At 38.0% G+C, this 18,603-nt stretch overlaps 1 protein-coding gene across 2 annotated transcripts in view; it reads left to right on the top strand.

The window, feature by feature from the left end:
- The window catches only part of RELN (reelin), a 498,583-nt gene that overhangs the window by 478,636 nt on the left and 1,344 nt on the right, over positions 1-18,603 (top strand). The window contains exons 58-64 of one of the 2 annotated variants that reach the window (XR_013360335.1): positions 1,568-1,641; positions 2,438-2,599; positions 3,342-3,499; positions 5,942-6,161; positions 8,244-8,441; positions 9,092-9,190; positions 9,827-13,703. Coding sequence is in view for 1 of the 2 variants with exons in the window: in XM_077863957.1 (XP_077720083.1) it covers positions 1,568-1,641; positions 2,438-2,599; positions 3,342-3,499; positions 5,942-6,161; positions 8,244-8,441; positions 9,092-9,190 (911 nt within the window). In the remaining variant the exon portion in view is untranslated. The remainder of the gene's footprint in view (positions 1-1,567; positions 1,642-2,437; positions 2,600-3,341; positions 3,500-5,941; positions 6,162-8,243; positions 8,442-9,091; positions 9,191-9,826; positions 13,704-18,603) is intronic. The other variant, XM_077863957.1, reaches the window with a different exon arrangement.

Below are 18,603 nucleotides of genomic sequence, written 5' to 3'. Positions count from 1 at the left end.
TGGACATTTTAACAATATTAATTCTTCTAATCCATGAACATGGTATCTTTCCATTTGTTTATGCTGTCTTCAGTTTCATGCATCAATGTCTTACAGTTTTCAGAGTATAGGGTTTTTTACCTCCTTGGTTAAATTTACTCCTAGATATTTTGGGGAGATGATTGTGAATGGGATTATTTTCTTCATTTCTGTTTCTGCTACTTTGCTATTAACATAGAGAAATGCAATATATTAATTTTGTATCCTATATCTTCACTGAATTCATTTATCAGAACTACTAGTTTTTTGGTGGAGTCTTTAGAGTTTTCTTATATATAGTGTGTCATCTGCAAAGAGCTGCAGCTTTACTTTTTCTTTCCAATTTGGACACCTTTCATTTCCTTTTCTTGTCTGATTGTTGCAGCTAGAACTTCCAATACTGTGTTAAGTAAAAGTGGTGAGAGAGGACATGCTTGTCTTGTTCCTGATTTTAGACAGAAAGCTCTGTTTTTCACCGAGTATGATGTTAGCTGTGGGTTTTTCATATATGGCCTTTAATATGTTGAGATATGTTTCCTCTAAATCCACTTTGTTGAGAGTCTTTATCATGAGCAGATGTTGAATTTTGTCAAATATTTTTCTGCATTTATTGTGATAATCATAAAGTTTTTATCATTTCTCTTGTTAATGTTATGTATCATTTGATTTGCAAATTTTGAACCATCCTTGCATTTCTGGAATAAATCTCACTTGATTATGGTGAATGATTTTTTTAGTGTATTGTTGAATTCCGTTTGCTAATATTTTGTTGAGGATTTCTGCAGCTATGTTCATCCTTGTTGGCTCAGTCAGTGGAACATGCAACTCTTGATCTCAGGGTTGTGAGTTCAAGCCCCATGGTGGTTGTAGAAATTATTTAAAAATAAAACCTTTTTAAAAAAAAAAGAGTATTGGGGATCCCTGGGTGGCTCAGTGGTTTGACGCCTGCCTTTGGCCCAAGGTGCGATCCTGGAGTCCCAGGATCGAGTCTCGTGTCGGGCTCCTGGCATGGAGCCTGCTTCTCCCTCTGCCTGTATCTCTGCCTCTCTCTCTCTCTCTCTCTCTCTCTCTTTCTCTCTGTGTCTATCATGAATAAATAAATAAATAACCTTTAAAAAAAAAAAAAGTATTGACTGGGGCACCTGGGTGGCTCAGTCAGTTAAGTGTCCAAATCTTGGTTTGGCTCAGGTTGTGGTCTCATGGGTGGTGGGATTGAGCCCCACATTGGGTTCCACGCTCAGCAGAGTCTTCTTGAATATTCTCTCCCTCTGCCCCTCCCCCTACTCACATGTGCTCTCTCTCTCTCTCGAATAAATAAATAAATCTTAGTACTTTTTTAAATTTCAATTCTCATCCTCACACAAAGTTGCAGGTTTTTAACAGAATTCAAAAAAATATATTGTTGGTGCTCTGCCAGGCTCCTCTGTAAAAGCTTCTCTGAATATTTGTTGATTACTTCTTAGAGTGATAATTTAGAGAGAGGGAATTTCTAATTAATGATAGGTATTTAATCTTCCCTACATATATTTGTTGTTTATGTTTGTTTTAGATTGTTGTGGGTTGCGAAGCCACTTCTTGTGGTGACCTTCACTCTGTAATGTTGGAGTACACTAAGGATGCAAGGTTTGTAAATAATTTTTTACATTCTTCCAAACTTGAATATAACTTCAAACAGTTGTCTATTTTCAAAGCAACTACAGAGGAGCAACCTTTTATATTAAAAGTACAGTTTATGTTTATTTCACATGTATTAACTTCATTTATATAAAATTTACATGTATATCTTATTTTCAAATGTTTCCTTCAAACCAAGAGAAATTACTTTTCATACTAGGCTGGCTGCAAGCCAAAAAACTTTTTTCTTTTAAAATAAGAAACTATGTTAGTCTTCAAAGTTGAATTCTTAGTTATTCATGTTGCTCATTTTCAACCAACCTTAATGAGAATTTAAATCAATAAAAGATCTAAATATGCTTCAGTCAGAGACACGTCCTAAAGCATAATAAAAGTCTGACACAGTGCCGTTGTTTTATTGGGATATTGATAGCCTGTCTCCCACCACCACATTTGAAAATGGACTATGGGGAGTTAAGTTTGGGTAAACAGAGAATTTTGTCAATCGACTCCAAGTATACTTCTGGTAACATATCAGCAAGAGGAAGCCACTAGAATGCAGCACCATGCATGCTACTATTTTATTCTGTTATCTGTAAATATATTCTTATGCTTATAAAGAGTTAATCTTGTGTGAAATTATTTTCAATTTTTATTTTCATTGTCTGTATAAATATATATAGGAAATAGAAAATTTACATAAAAATACATCAGTGTAACTCACCCCCAAAGTGTTATGTTGACATTAGTCAGGCCATCTATTTCTCCTAAGAGTTGTCTAACACAGCCTCTGTGGTTTCTGCAGGTCTGATTCCTGGCAGCTCGTTCAGACCCAGTGCCTTCCTTCCTCTTCAAACAGCATTGGCTGCTCCCCCTTCCAGTTCCATGAAGCCACCATCTACAATGCTGTCAACAGCTCAAGCTGGAAGAGAATCACCATTCAGCTGCCTGACCATGTCTCCTCCAGGTAAATTGCATACTAAGGTAAACTTTGTGGAATTATCTGGCAGTCTCTACAGAGCTCATGCAGTGAGCTGAAACAACTAAGGCCAGAGAATTCATTACAGCTGTAGTACCCCCCCCCTCCTTTTACCAACCCATGCCCCAAATGCCAATTGCATGTCCCAAGAAAAAAAAAATAAGTGATATAGGATCTTTTGTGGAAATGCTGCACATCTCAGATTTGCCTTTGATGAAATACCACAGCACATGCCAAACTCAAATCACAGGCCCCAAATCCCAGACATTCAAAGACCTGGAGTTGGCACCCTATCTGCTCCAGTGCTCTGTGATTCCCAAAAGCTGTATGCTCATCCCCTATACAGATAACCTCTGGAGTGTGCAGGGTTGGTTTGGTTACACAGAGCCACCGGATAAACATAGTAGAGTACAATCCTCCTAGAGCAGCATTCACTTTACTCAAAGATTCAGAAAATGATATACCTCTATAAGAAACATGGACACAAATTTATTATGGAATAGAATAGGAAATTCAATAAAACTCAGGGAAGATAGAAGCTTCCAGAGTGGCACTTTGGGATATATTTCCAGAGTCTGAGTGGTACAAGTTCATTCATCTCTACTTAGGCACTTTAAGGAGAAGCCTGGGGAAGTCCTTTTTTCAGAAACAGTCCCCATTCCTAGGGCTGGACACAGCCATGGGAAATAACAGCCTATTGAATCCCTTCTGCTCTCTCTGGGACTTTCAGTGCAACACAGTTCCGCTGGATCCAGAAGGGAGAAGAAACTGAGAAGCAGAGCTGGGCGATTGACCATGTGTACATCGGAGAGGCTTGCCCCAAGCTCTGCAGTGGGCACGGATACTGCACCACTGGCGCCGTCTGCATCTGTGATGAGAGTTTCCAAGGTCTGAAGCCCAGACTGTCATTTTTAATATAGAAGACCACAAGGTTCTCCTCATTTCAACATGTATACAAAGGCCACTAGGAAAGAAAGAAAAACTCCAGGCCTGAGTGATTTGAGATGGATGACACACTCTGATTACACAGTTATTTATCTCTGGAATGAAGCAGCAAGGATAATTTTCTGCCATGTTCCTCTTTTTTTTTTTAATTTTATTTATTTATTCATGAGAGACAGAGAGAGAGAGAGAGGCACAGGCAGAGGGAGAAGCAGGCTCCATGCAGGGAGCCCGATGCAGGACTCGATCCTGGGTCTCCAGGGTCAGGCCCTGGGCTGAAGGCGGTGCTAAACCACTGAGCCACCCAGGCTGCCCCTCTGCCATGTTCCTTGAAGTATTTTTTAAAAAGCAGCATTCTAGGGCACCTGGGTGGCTCAGTCAGTTAGACAGCTGACTCTTGATTTTGGCTCAGGTCATGATTTCAGGATCATGAAAACAAGCCCCACATCAGGCTCCACATGCAGCTTAAGATTCTCTCTCTCCCTCTCTTTCTGCCCTCCCCCTGCTCATGCACTTTCTCTATCAATCAATAAAATCTTTTTTAAAATAAAATAAAATGCAGAATTCTATATCACTTCGCATTCCCCATCCTCCACATAACTCCCTGCCCCAATCCCCCACACTTCATTTTCATTTCTGGGCCTCTCTCCTTCCTGGCCTAGCTGTCCATCCCTGGATACTCTGCCAATATTCCTTCTTTCTCGGTCTCTCCAATAGCAGTGCCACTGACCTCCGAAGACATAGCTGACGATTCAAGATATTGTTTTCCAGGTCATTTTGTCACTCACACACACACACACACACACACACACACACCCATGACTCAAAAAAGAAATATATATATATATATATATATATATATTTCTGTTTATGCTTGTAGAAGCTGAGTATATGATTTGGGATGGAGTATCTTCTCAACTCCTGACATCATAGGAGATTGCTCCATTGGCCTGATAGAAGGCCTGCAGCCTGTTTTCCTTTGGCACAATGTTTCTAAGGGGTTTCTGTTGTAACAAAGTCCACATAATTACCATTATATCCCCAGAGCCTAACACTTGGCATGTTGCAGCGCTCAGTAAATCTTTTTTGAATGAATTCTTACATTGCCTCATACTTTACTATTTCCACAGTGTCCACAATTTATTCAGCACAGTCATTCAGTACTTATGATGTCCCCATAAGTTAGCTATGGTTAATATAATTATTCCCACTTCACAGGTAAAGAAACTGAGACTCAGGGAACTTAAGTGACTTGCCTAAGATGACACAGCTAGTCAATATCAGAAAGAAGACCTTTACTCGGTTGTTCTTTGCAGTCAACTTTGCTGTCTCTCATAACTGAGAGATTTATCCGAAGAGGAGCAGAATTCTACAACGTCCCCCAGGGAGAAGTTTTTACAACGTAAAAATCCACAGATTTAACTTTTGGAGTAGAATATATTTAGATTTCTCAGTTGACGCTATTTCCTGGCCTCCAAATGAAACGAGTGCAATTAATATAGACGGCTGAACATCTCTCATGCCAGAAATGACTTAACCATCATCCCTTCCTCTGATCTCATTATCTCTGAGACCAGCTGGATCTGTCCATGTGTTAGCTGAAGCATTTGAACTTTAGGCAAATGAACACATTAGACGTCTCACGAGGTGTTCCAGGTGTCTGGAATCTGCCCTCTCCCCTAATACAACAGAACTATAACCCTTTGATCTAGAACTATTATAGATGTTTAGAGAAGTTGTGCTGTTCAAATCAAGGGCAAACGCAAACACATACACATTTGCTGATGCTCTGTCTAAAATGCCAGTATTTCAGCTCAGTGGTCTCATCTTGCCAGCCTGTTCACTGTTCATTTATTTATCTCCCCTTGTTATTGCATATCTTATATGCGCTAAGTGTTGTGTTAGGTGCTGTAGAATCCAACAATGAAAAAATGCAGACTCTGCTCTCAAGAATCAAGTATACAGCTGGGAGAAGAACAAGAACATGATTTATCCTATATTCTGCTACAGATCATGCTAGAGAGAAAGAAATTCTGTGGGCCTCCCATGCCAGGGTGAGAGCTCTCCATGAAGTCCCATCATTGCTAAACATGCGGGCCCAGCCAGATGCTATGGTATTTAAGCAATAGATTTACGTGAGCACTAAGCACATTAGCACCTACACACATAGTACACATTGATTCAAAGATTATGGGATTTTTTTTTCAAGAACGTAAGCCAGTAATTGCTAAAATACCAGAGAAACATTTATTTCTGGGAGTCTGCATCTGCTTAGTACGTTGTCATTGTTATAGTAACAAGGATAGATTAAACCTAAAATCAAATACTTGCATCTTTAATGATTCTGCTTCTCCTAGCTAACTTTTGCAATTATTCCCTTCCCTCTAGGTGATGATTGCTCTGTTTTCAGTCATGATCTTCCCAGTTATATTAAAGATAATTTTGAGTCAGCAAGAGTCACAGAAGCAAACTGGGAGACCATTCAAGGCGGGGTAATAGGAAGTGGCTGTGGGCAGCTGGCACCCTATGCCCATGGAGACTCCCTCTATTTTAATGGCTGTCAGATAAGGCAGGCGGCCACCAAGCCTCTGGATCTCACTCGAGCAAGGTAACAAAACTCCTGTGTTGTAGTTCAGACCTGGCATTGGTCATGAGACCGGTCACTTTCTGCGGTCTGTTAAATATAACCATGAACTTCATGGCCTGTGTGTCATGAAACAGGGGAGACCTAAATGCTGCTTGAATTTGGTATGAAGAAACATTGTTTGTTTTCATGACTCAGAATTATACTGTGCCTAAATTTATTGTAGAATTACCTTGTTTTTCTTCACGTACGCTGGCTGAGTGGTGGTGATATAGGCATAAACCAAGAGAAATGGCCAAATGGAAAAAATCAGCAGCAGATCAAATCAACATGATGTATACCTTAAACCTACACAATGTTTTGTGTCAATTGTGTCTCAATAAAGTTGAAAAAATAACAAAAAAAATTAAATTGGCTGTAGATAAATATAGATAATTTAATGTTGACTCTTTGCAAGTATGTGAATATAAATGTACATGTGAAGTAGGTTTGTAGTCAGGCAAACATATACCTATATTTAGCATATGTAGTTACAGTAAACAGAATGGAAGATCAATAGATGGATGGATGGATAAGAACTTTTAAAATTCATATGCTCAGAAATAAATAAATAAATAAAATTCATATGCTCTAGGAGATGCTTATTAATGCAGAATAGAGTGGACAGAGACTGTGCAAATAGACCAGGGAAGTGAAAGAGAAAAAGGGACCCCAGGAAGGGTGGATTTCCTTCTGCACCTGCTCTTCACAGCTCTCCCATCTCATCCAATGCAAACATGACTTTTTTGCCTGTGTAACTAAAATATATATATATACATATACATATATATATATATATATATATATATATATATATATATATTCCAAGACTTTATAAAGATTGCAAAGTCCTGGACTAAAGTATTCACTGATGAGTGCCAATGTTCAGTAACTTCAAGTATACTTGACAATTAGATGCTTGGTTAACATAAATGTAGACATTTACTTAAGGCGTTTGACTTTGGAAACTATTAGTGATGTATTTTCAGAGGCAGAAAGGCAAGTTTACAGCCTTTTAGTATAATAAACAATGAAAATACAATTAAGTCCTATATGGTAACTATGGAGGTGCCAAAAGCTGTGCTCACCCGTCCTGTTTTTTCCTACCAAAAGGATGGACTTAATCTGGGAACAGCTTGATGTTTTCCTTGACCCCATAGACAGCTACAACCAGCTGTCAATTAACAATTGCTCACCATGTTGTGCAAGCAAGTTTGTTTTAAGTTAATTTAGGCATTTACAAGTTCTAAGTCTACTGCTTTATTTCACCAGCTTCCATAAATGGGACTGCTCTATTAAGCACTAGGACTCCCATTAGGATAGATTTCATATGTTTAAAAGCTGTATCTTCTAAGGGCAAGGATGCCTGTGAAGAGCAAAAAGACACTTCAAACAGAATAGCAGACATGGTCCAGAGCCTGCATATCCAACTCGGTTTTCCCTCTGCTCTGATCTCCAGACATCCTCTCCTAAAATAGCCATGATGATTTATCCTTGTGCACATGCTGTTCAACTTGAAGGTATTTGTTAAAAAAAAAAAAGTATGTAATAAAAAATACTGTGGCTTTATACTTTGTCCTATGTCCTCATGCCTGTTTGGCCCGTATTACCTTCCAGAGAACAGAAGGTATATCAGGTGAAACTCTAACAAGACAAGAACACGGGTCCTTGAAAGTCAAAATTGTTTTCTTTGTGTAGAAACTCAGTTTTCTGAGATTATTTCTCATATGTATAAGGTGAAGGTTAATATAACACATTTTTTAAGGATTTTATTTATTTATAAATGAGAAAGGCAGAGCCACGGCTCCCTGCAGGGAGCCTGATGCAGGACTCGATCTCAGAACCCCAGGATCACGACCTGAGCTAAATTTGGGCAGAGGCTCAACCAGTGAGCCACCCAGATATCCCAAATACATTTTTTTGTTAACATGATTTGGTTATAAGACTTCTGTTTCTAGTCTCTGACATCAAAAATTATGGACCTTAGGATCAGGAAAGGTAAGGAAAAAACTTAGAAGATACAATTCTTTTAATAACTACCTAATGCTCATTTCCCTGTATTTTCAGCAAAATCATGTTTGTTTTGCAAATTGGAAGCACGTCGCAGACGGACAGTTGCAACAGTGACGTGAGTGGCCCGCACGCCGTAGACAAGGCAGTGCTGCTGCAGTACAGCGTCAACAACGGGATCACCTGGCACGTCATCGCGCAGCACCAGCCCAAGGACTTCACGCAGGCTCAGAGGGTGTCTTACAACGTCCCCCTGTAAGTGGCCTGAACGGAAAGGCAGGGTGTCACCCGTGCTCCCTTAGAATCATAGAGATGGAGCTGGAAGTGTGAGGTTACTGGAGCAACAACGCAAAAGTAGGGGCGGGCAGGAGCACGACTAAGCCAGCTCTCCCAAGTTGTGTGGCAGTGTTCTGTTGGGCCAGGAGTGGGTGCAGGAGGGAACAGACCGGAACAACTCCATGCAGAAGCACTTTGGGCATCTCTCCCTTTCTCTAACCGATATGTCTAGTCCTTAAGAAAAGAACATGTCTGATTTTCTAGATGCACTCATTTGAAAGTTTTCCGAGGATAGGCAACTATGTCACTTGTGTTTAGTATCCTACTCCCAGCTTCTAGCACAGCGCCTGTCACACGGAGGGCACGGTGTGTATGTTGACCGAATGCTGTGCTCTCCAGGTCCTGCTGGAGCGAGGGAAAGCAGGGAGGGAGATGGAAAGGTATGACAAGTCCTTGAGTAGCCAATAAAATGTAATGCTCCTTAGAGAGCACTGTCGCCTAGGCAAATCTGAATTCCATACCTTAAGTTTTGTTGATTGGAATTGTCCTATGCTCTTTGAAGTCTGGAAATAGCATGCCAGAAAGTTTTGTTTTCTAGCACATAACCTCTTTGTCCTTCTGTGACCCAGGGAGGCACGGATGAAAGGAGTTTTATTGCGCTGGTGGCAACCACGCCACAATGGAACAGGTCATGATCAATGGGCTTTGGACCATGTGGAGGTCGTCCTGTGAGTATCTGATACATAGTAGCATCCCCTGTCCATTTCAGGAAGGTTTGAAATTCTTTTGATATGGCATGCTCCTTAATTCAGTAACAACTGTTCTTGATGAGAAGCTCCCATGAGACTTTGCCCTACACTCTTTGGCAGCTGCAATCTGTAGCTCAAGCCAACCTGAGATAGCAAAGTCCCAAAAGCCATTTAATATGCCTTAGAAAACTTCAATAAGCAAAAGATTTACCTGTGGATTTGACCATGTTAGTTAAATTGGATGAAACGGAAGTCTCAAGGTAAATGGGAAACTGTGTCTTTGCCATATCCAGGTTGCCTTATAAAATGGCATGACGTCCTTAAAAGAGAACGGATCCCTACTGGCCGGGGTACAGAGTATTTCTAGCTTTAGTACGCCCCATTACAAACACCTGTCTGAGCCCCAGGTGCCTGAGGCATTCTTTGGTTTAATGACTCGATTGCAACTAGAGCATGGAGTTTGTGGTTTCAGATTCCCCCCAACCAGTCCCAGCACCTAGCAGGTTGAGGGTGTTCCCCCATGGTTTCTCCCATGTAATAAAGTTGGCACCACTCTCACCTCGCCGGGTTGACTGTTCCGCAGAGAGATGACTTGCTTTTTCTCTAACGATCTAGTCCCTGTAGAACTGGAATGCTTATGTCTCGACGGGTTCGGACTGATGGCTCCAAGTGGTTGGCAAGGAGAGGCGAATCTTCTCGGTAGATAGGTTCAAACGTTCATTCTGTTTACCAAATCAAAAATGAAATCAGCCCTTTGGCTGATTTCAGGCATTTTGAAAGCAAACTTAAATGATTAATTGGTAGGAAAACTACCAGATTTGTTTTCTTTCAATCATAGCCATGAGCTGAATTTTTCAGTCTTGAGTTAGCCCTCGTCTTAGTTTTCACTGAGGCACCTGCTTGCATGGCATCCATATCAACCTCCAAATCCAAGAGCAACCTGGTCCCTACACAAGCCCCCACTGTGCGCTCTGCTGCTTTGGACAACTTGCTGGGCTCTGCCCCCACAAGACGAAGTCAAGGTTTAAAATAACAGTCCAAACTATTTGGATCTATATATGAGGCTGATGGTTTACTTAGATATTCATTTCCTTAGAATACACTATTCCAGGTGAATAGAATCACCTGGGCTCTAAAACGAATACATATACGTATATACATAGTAAGGCCAGAGAGAGATGTCGAAATAGACCAAAAACCACCCCTAGAACCTTTCTGCCCTAAATACTTCCCCTTCAGAGCAGCGCTTCCCAGTCTGATTGAACATCAGAATCACTTAGAAGGTTTTGGAAGGAGCATCCCTACAGATGATTTGATTTAAACTGATCTGCAGTGGGACCTGAGTGTCAGTCTTTTTTAAAGGCACCTCAGGTGATTCTAATAAACTGGTTGAGACTCAGATTTAGAGTCGATAAACACTTTTTATCTTTCAAGTGTCTTGCCGAGTCAGTTTACATTAATGGGGCTTCCTGTGCCTGACAAAGCATTACCAACTCCTATGGAAACTTCAAAGCTTGACAGTCCTCAAAAGAAGGCAGCTAATACTGCCCTGGGGTAGACATGATAATTCTTACGTATCATGTGTGCAAGTAGATATTTCTTCTCCTGCCACCCAGCCAAGCAATTTCAGTTAACAATTTTGGATTTCAGAGGCACATCATCACCATAATACTCTGCTCTTTGTTCCCTGTTGACTTGCTGCCTCAGAGACTCTCAGAGCATCAGCAGGAAGCCTTACCATGTAGCTCCCAAGGGACTTTCTGGAATACCTGATGTTGGTATTAATGTTTATAAGCAGCCACCAGCATCACGATTTTACTATAAGAATTAAGTTCAGATTATCTGAAGCCTATCATATCAATCATACCTATTGTTTCTGGTGTTTTTCTGGAGAAACAATCTGTATTTTTAAAGACTTCACTTTTATTCCATCTCCAGAATTTTAGTACTTTGAAGAATTTATCACTTACCGGGCACCTGTCTGCTCTTAGTCTGCATTATACTCTCAGACTTTCAGGGCACTAAAACGTTTTGAGTGAGAAAAGAGCATCGCCACACGTGAATAATTTCAGTGAATAATTTAAAAATTTTAGCTTCACACTTATCACCATATAATTTTATTTTTATATATTACACAGATAATTTTTAAAGCAGCTGCTAAAAAAATAAATAAAGCAAATGCTATCTCTTTAATGACATTAAAATTTTGTTCAAATTAAAGGAGTTATTTGGTTTTCTTTCCTTTTCTCTCTTTCTTCTTTTTTTTTTTTTTGAGAAAAATACCAACACAGAGAAATTATATTTTCAGAACTATCTTTTTGATATTTTACTCTTGTCTTAGGATTTAACATTTCTATACCGCTGTACCCTTTTAAAGTACTTCTTTTCAGAAGAGTGAAAAGTTTTAAGGCACTCACTGATTAATATGCCCTTGATAGCTCTACAGAATAATTACTTTAGGTTATTCATTTGATAAACTTAAAATGAAAAAGTTCCAGAGAATTCAGAAAAATAAAACAATTTTCCAGAGGGCCTTTCAACCAAATGAGGCACAAAGAAACTAGCCAGTTAATTTCATGATTCACAAATATTACTAATTATAATTTTGCTAGAGCGGATATATATTTAGAAATAGAGATAGAATACTCCCATATATCCCTAATAATTTAAACTATGCTCGAATTCACTATACTTTTATATGATAGCATTTAGCTAGGTAAACTAGTCTGGCTAACTTCTCAAGTGTGGATGGGAGAGAAGACTGGGGTGCAAATCTAAAGAGATTCAAGCCCTACCTAACTGATTACTGCAAAGAGGGCTGCTAATATGTTTTTGCAACTAATGGTTGGAAAACCATTACATTTTTAAAAATGTATTTTCTTTTCTAGTGCAGACTGGCCTTAATCTAGCTTTATTACCATAGTTTTGCTTCTGTGCATGTGCACTAAGGACACATGCTAAAAATCCCTAGAAAGAAAAAGTGTGGTCACGCATGGTATCTTGAGTTTAACCTCACTACTGCCCATATTAACTAAGAAGAGAAATGAGTTTGATGAGAACAAATTCAGCACTTTTGAAAATATTTCAGGGTTTAGGACTGCATCCTAAATTGACAACATACATAATAAATGTGTAATTTAATGGTTTAATTCTCAAATAATCCCCATGTGGAAGGATTTGCGTTTCATAAATATGGATGTACAGAATGACAGACCCCACACCATAAAGATAAAAAGCACCATTTAGCATTGAACAAGCAAAGTTGCTTACACTTTATGCTTGTTTGAGAGTGAAATCTTTTCATTCTGGTGATGTTTTTCAATAAAACCTGCCCATGAAAAGCACTTCATGATGATTGGCTCCTGCTATTCTGGCATAAAATAGATGGACTGAATTGACAGATGACTTTTATCCAGCCTCACTAGCTTACCAAAAGGCCTTATTCTATAAAGTCTGAGTGATGTAGCATAACACGGTCACTGACAGTCATGTCAGAAACCTAACTTTCTGAATTCACTTACTAATATAGAATGTTTTTCAGTAAATGTTTATGAACACACTTGGGCAGACCCCTCACAAGATCCATGCTGGTGGGGTTCTTCTTAGGATAAAAGAAAATTATTGGTCTTAATCTTTTTTGGTGGGCACTCACCCTTCTATCCTAAGAATCTCCCTCACCCAACTATGCATTTCATTCACACATCACATTTTTTTGTGTACGTGTCTAAGTCACAACCTGTCATGTGTATAATGAAGTGGGCCAATTTTTGCATGTGTACCTTGAAAGCAAATTGCTCAGTAAAGAGCCTTTGTGAATTGATTTACTTAAAAGTGAATTATTACCACATTTAATGAGAGAACGAAAACCAATATGTTGCCAACTATGGTCTTAAATGCATTTATCAGATTTTAATAATATGAGTACCATCATGACCATCCCCTCATGCTATTCATTATCAAAATACTGTCATTTTTGGCACAAATGATTTATGGAAATGAGCATAGTACATTTGTTGCAAAGCATATTTATCCTTTATTAATTTGACTGTATTACCTGATGTAGAGGACTTCTGTATTTTTTAAAGCCCATTCTTTAATATACTCAGAAATAAGTATTTTCTAAAACATAAACAATTTAAAAAACAGATAGTAAAATTAATGTTAGTTATTAATGACTACTTTCGTATTTATACTTTACATGCAACATTTATGCCAAATGTAGTACTAAGCTACATGTACCTTGACATATGGTTATGAGCAAATATTGCATGTTGCATTACATTAAAAAGTTAAATATATGTATATATTAGGTATAGAAGAATAAGAAATAACTTCTTTAATTTTTATTTTCAAAAGAGATGAAAAATCCTATATTGCATCTAAACCTGATCAGACTTTTATGACTAATCACAGTGCTGCATGCATTGAAAGGCATTTTTTAACTTGTGTTATATTTCATTATTTGCTGTCATTGGTTTTCCACTAGAGTAAGGTAAGTCCTCTTACTAATTCTGGGTAACTGTTGACTAATAGTCTCATCAGTGTTACCTACGTTAACAGAAATGTTGTCAAAGACATTTGCAATTAAAAAAGAAATCTGTAAAAACAAAGTTATATATGATAATGAGATATACCAGGACATTTGAAACCTATGTCATGTAAAGTCAGAGTTCAGCAACACTGTGGTGATTCTCTAATGTATATGCAATATTGGGTACAACAACATAGAGAGAATGCTAATCAGCATTGCTTCATTAGGTAGCAAATTTGGCTCTGTGCCTGGGACTGTATTAGGTGCTTTTGAAGTGTTCATAGTTCAAAAGCTTGTTGTAAGGGGAAGTTAAAACTAGAAATGTGTGCAAAAGACCTAGGGGTCTGACTAAATGTAATATCTTTCAAAAGATCTCTTGTGCTGGAGATGCGTGAGGGTAACTTGCCTTTTTAATTCTATTCTAAGTTAATAAGTGAATTGGCAGAGCTTGGTGGACTTATTCATAATATTTGTGAGTTCTAGATCGTATCCTTACGTAAGATTTGCCTTCTTTAATATATAGTTGCATCTGTCCTCTAATGGAGATACTTTAAGACTTAGGAAAGAAGTTAAAATTATTATCATTTATTAATCACTTGCATATTATGCTGGAAGTTTGCATTTAATCCACAAAACCCCCTGAGGTACACGTTACCAAATATTATTCTCCTTCCCACTTAGCAGAGAAAATAAATATCAAATCTTCAATATTTGTGAAATATATGAGCCTACACTTATTTCTGTGTAGACTTCCTGAAAATGCATGGTCTTAAAAGTAAAATATCTAGCATCCTCTATGCAGGGGAGTTTCATTGATTAGTTTGAACAGCAGCTTTTCATCGTACACTCACCAATATTTCTCTGGAAGATGCGTCAGTCCGCTGAATTCTTATTTCTTCATATGAGGTGTTATTTATTGTATCATATGTTTTGGTAATATATAAATTATGGATCAGTAAAAATACCTACATTTCTATGAGCTCAAATTACTTCTACTAAGTCTCTATCTTCCATTAGAAGAATTTCCATTAGAATCCACTAAAAAATCAACTGAATTTTTTCTGTAATAATTAATGAGCTAAGAAAAAAAAAATTAATGAGCTAAGACAGTGGCTCCAGTGAGGAGTGACAATTCAAAAAAGCACAGTCGGTCTTGAAAATTCTTGCAATATCCACATTTCCTATACAGATACAGAGAAGTATCTTATATCTCCATATCATCTAAGTCCCTAAACTCACTCAGCGTTAGTGGACATTTAAGTCAGCATTTCCAAGAACCACTGATGTTCATTCTGCCTTCTTTTAATGACTTACAAGAGGAGAATTTTAAAATGGACCAAGTTCTGTACACAGCCAGAGCAAATCGAAAGGTCAGATGGTGTAGTTGATATGTCCTGGGATGAGCATTACCTGCCTTCATTGGACTTATAATTTTAAAAAATTACTTTCCCTGTAATTACAGTGGATAAACACATCTTAATTCCATCTATTATTATTTTAGTCATAAGTTCATCTATGGCTATATATCTACATGTATCAGAAATAAGAACAGACTCAAAAAAATAAGTAAACATGAGATCTTTCAACTTAAGATTGCCCAATCCTGTAAGTTAGACATTTTAGAAGCCACAAATAACTGTTCAATGACCACATCAGTTTATTAAATTGTCCAAGAGGCAGGCACCATTTTAGTATAGCTTCCCATAGTGCTTGATTTTAAAAAGCTTATGAACTGGAAAACCCTGCTTTGTTAGATTCTGACCTAACAGGCTCCAGAAATATTTATATTTTACATATGAAATTACTAGTTAGTTTCAAGGATGCTTTGAAAAGGTGGCCATTTTTAATGTGACTAGATAAACATGAGGCATCTATAGCAAACATGATTTTTGGATCAACATTCTCAGGGATCCAAAGATATGCCGCTGATTTATAAATGTATTCAAAATTAAAGGGTATCCAATGAATCAAAATGCCTTCTAAATGACATGTAAGCTTCCATGCTGGACTGACTGTCATGGTATTAAAGATCTGCAATCTGTTAATATTTATTTTCTTATATATAAAGATGGAGAATAATGAGTAAATAGTTCTATAGAGAAGTTGCTTTAAAGCCATTAAACATGCATATCAATTTTTGTTAAAAATTGAATGTTCCTTTGTTCCCATATATTGAGATCACTTTTATGTCAATCTAGGTTGCACTGGGATAACTAAATATCTTGGGTGTTCTGAGGTGGTTTTTTTTTTTTTCCTATGTCAAATCTTTTAACTATTTTCAATTCTCTTTGAGTACCTTATATCTTTAAAGATGTTTTCAACAGAATAATTTTCGTTGCTTTAACCTTGCAATTATTCTTTATAGTTAAAGAGTAATGATTTACAACAGGAATCCAATCAGTAAGTCACCAAAAGGTCAACAAACTTGCCTTGACCACCCACGGGTGAGGCAGGAGGCTCAGTGCTGTGGTATGGGGGTGGGGGGATGGGGAAAGACCACTCCACCAACAGAACGCAATTCATCTCCATTCAAAGCAGAAAATGAGCACAATGAGGATTCAAAGTACCCGGGAAATCCCTTCAGCGAGCAATAAATAAAATGTGATACTTGGGGAAAAAAGGTAGACATTGAAGAAATGATATTGGTCAAGTGAGATAGGTGGAAGAGGTTCAGGGTGAGTTTGAATAGAGTGGTCTACATGGGAATGTAGTGGAAGAAAGTCCTTGACAGAATAAGATTAAATGCAGAGAGGACTCCAAGTATATGGCTAAATTGGCTTAGATGTGGCTTCATGGACAAGAGGTTTGATTGTAAGTGGCTTATTAAAAGGTAAAGCCAGGGGATCCCTGGGTGGTGCAGCGGTTTGGCGCCTGCCTTTGGCGCAGGGCGCGATCCTGGAGACCCGGGATCGAATCCCACGTCGGGCTCCCGGTGCATGGAGCCTGCTTCTCCCTCTGCCTGTGTACACTCTGCCTCTCTCTCTCTCTCTCTTTGTGACTATCATAAATAAAAAAAAAAAATAAAAAATAAAAAAAAAATAAAAGGTAAAGCCAGCATTTGAGGGAAAGTTTACTGGTACTGGAGTGCCAGATACACTGTATGTATGTGGGAAGATAGGCACACACGTACATGCCATGTATGGGATCTTATGGTTTCTCTTTAGGGCTGTTTTTTTCATAAGGAGAGAGAATGAGGAGGCTAGTTTAGAGGGCCACTGTAATAACCCAAGGAAAAGGCTACAAGGTGATCTGCCATGCTGCGAGGAAGATGGCTAGTGCCAGGCCCTGTATTTTGTGACCAAAGAGGTAGATTCTTTCTCCTGACACTTGATTAGTTCATGAGTAATTAGATCCAGACTAAAAGGTCATTGCCCTTTTTTTGTAATTGGACTTTACATAGGCAGCAATTAGTATTTACATCAAATAATAAGTCATGGATAAATTCATTTCATCCTTCAACTATGAAATTGGAACTGAGAACTTCGATGCTGTATGTAGCACTGTCACATCAGGGGAAGAAGGAGGGCTAGTGAAGCTACTGAAGATAAACCTAATTGTTTGGTGTTTTTCTCTACAGTGTCTTCAGAGTGTACTCTACCTTCCATTCTATAGTTTCTAGTCTTTTCATAAAATAGAAACCACCTAGAGTAGAAAGTTATTAGCACTTCATTTTATTTTATAAAATATATTTCAATGTGAGTCTTTTAATCAGGTTTCAGTATAGATGCTGTTGCTTTTTGACAAAGCATATTTGATGACATTCACTTTATGTATTTGCCTTTGAGACATTTTATTATAAATTTTGTTTTCAAATGGTCAGACAACTATAAGACCCTCATTTTAAAGGTTTTTGTGTGTTATAAATGTTAGTATAACGTGCTTAAATATAATACCTAATATACTAGGTAAAACAGTACCATTTTACACCTTGCCTAGTATATTGATCATAACTCAGAATATGCTGCTCAGTGCAAAATTACCCATTCCCTCCTCTTTACCCTGACTCAAGTTCATGTCCTATTGACCTTCATGATGAAATCACATCACATGACATCATCTCACTCCAGATACATTTTATGTTTCCATGAAATTAAGGAGGAAAATATTTTGTGTCTAGACAGCATTTATGAGACTCAGTGAATTTGAAAAATATTGATAGGCTTATACTTATAAACCACATTTTGATGCCATATATAGATATGTTGTCACTTGGGCGTCAGTGTGTGAAAGCAGTATGATTCTTTTCAGTGATGTTATAGTTAATGATCCTTTTTAAAGTATGTTTTCCATACCAAAACCTTTAACAGCTATCTCTATCAATATTATGCAACTTCCTACAGACTCTGAAAATCTATTTTCAGTACTTTTATCAGCTTCACATATGTATGTATGCATATGTATGTACATATGTGGAGGAAATATATATGACATGCACACAATTATACAATTAATTACATCTTCTTAGTATTTTGTGATAATCTCTCCAGTGGAGTCTCCTTTCCATGAGACCGTGTTTATAGGCCCCAGATGCTTACTGTTTGTAGAAGGCCATGAGAAAAACTTACTTTATTTTGCCCAAGTCTAATGAAACAGGAAGGGCAGCCTGGTTCAGCTAACAACTTTGTTTTTGCCTTTTAAGCTTTAAATGAGAATGTTTGCTAAAGGAATCAAATGATGTTTCCTACTTGTTAGAGACGTGTCTAAATAAGGTAATGGGTATAGCACACACTTCCTCTCAAATGAAATCCACCCAAGTAAATGTAAAAGTTCAAGAATATAATTCAAAGAGCCAAAATAATTCCCATCTACTTCCACTGTGGATCAAGAGAACTTACCTTTTTTTTTTTTTTTTCTGGTTGGA

Source organism: Canis aureus, chromosome 21 (assembly GCF_053574225.1).
Source record: "Canis aureus isolate CA01 chromosome 21, VMU_Caureus_v.1.0, whole genome shotgun sequence".
NCBI lineage: Eukaryota > Metazoa > Chordata > Mammalia > Carnivora > Canidae > Canis > Canis aureus.
This window is presented reverse-complemented; position numbering and strand designations above follow the sequence as displayed.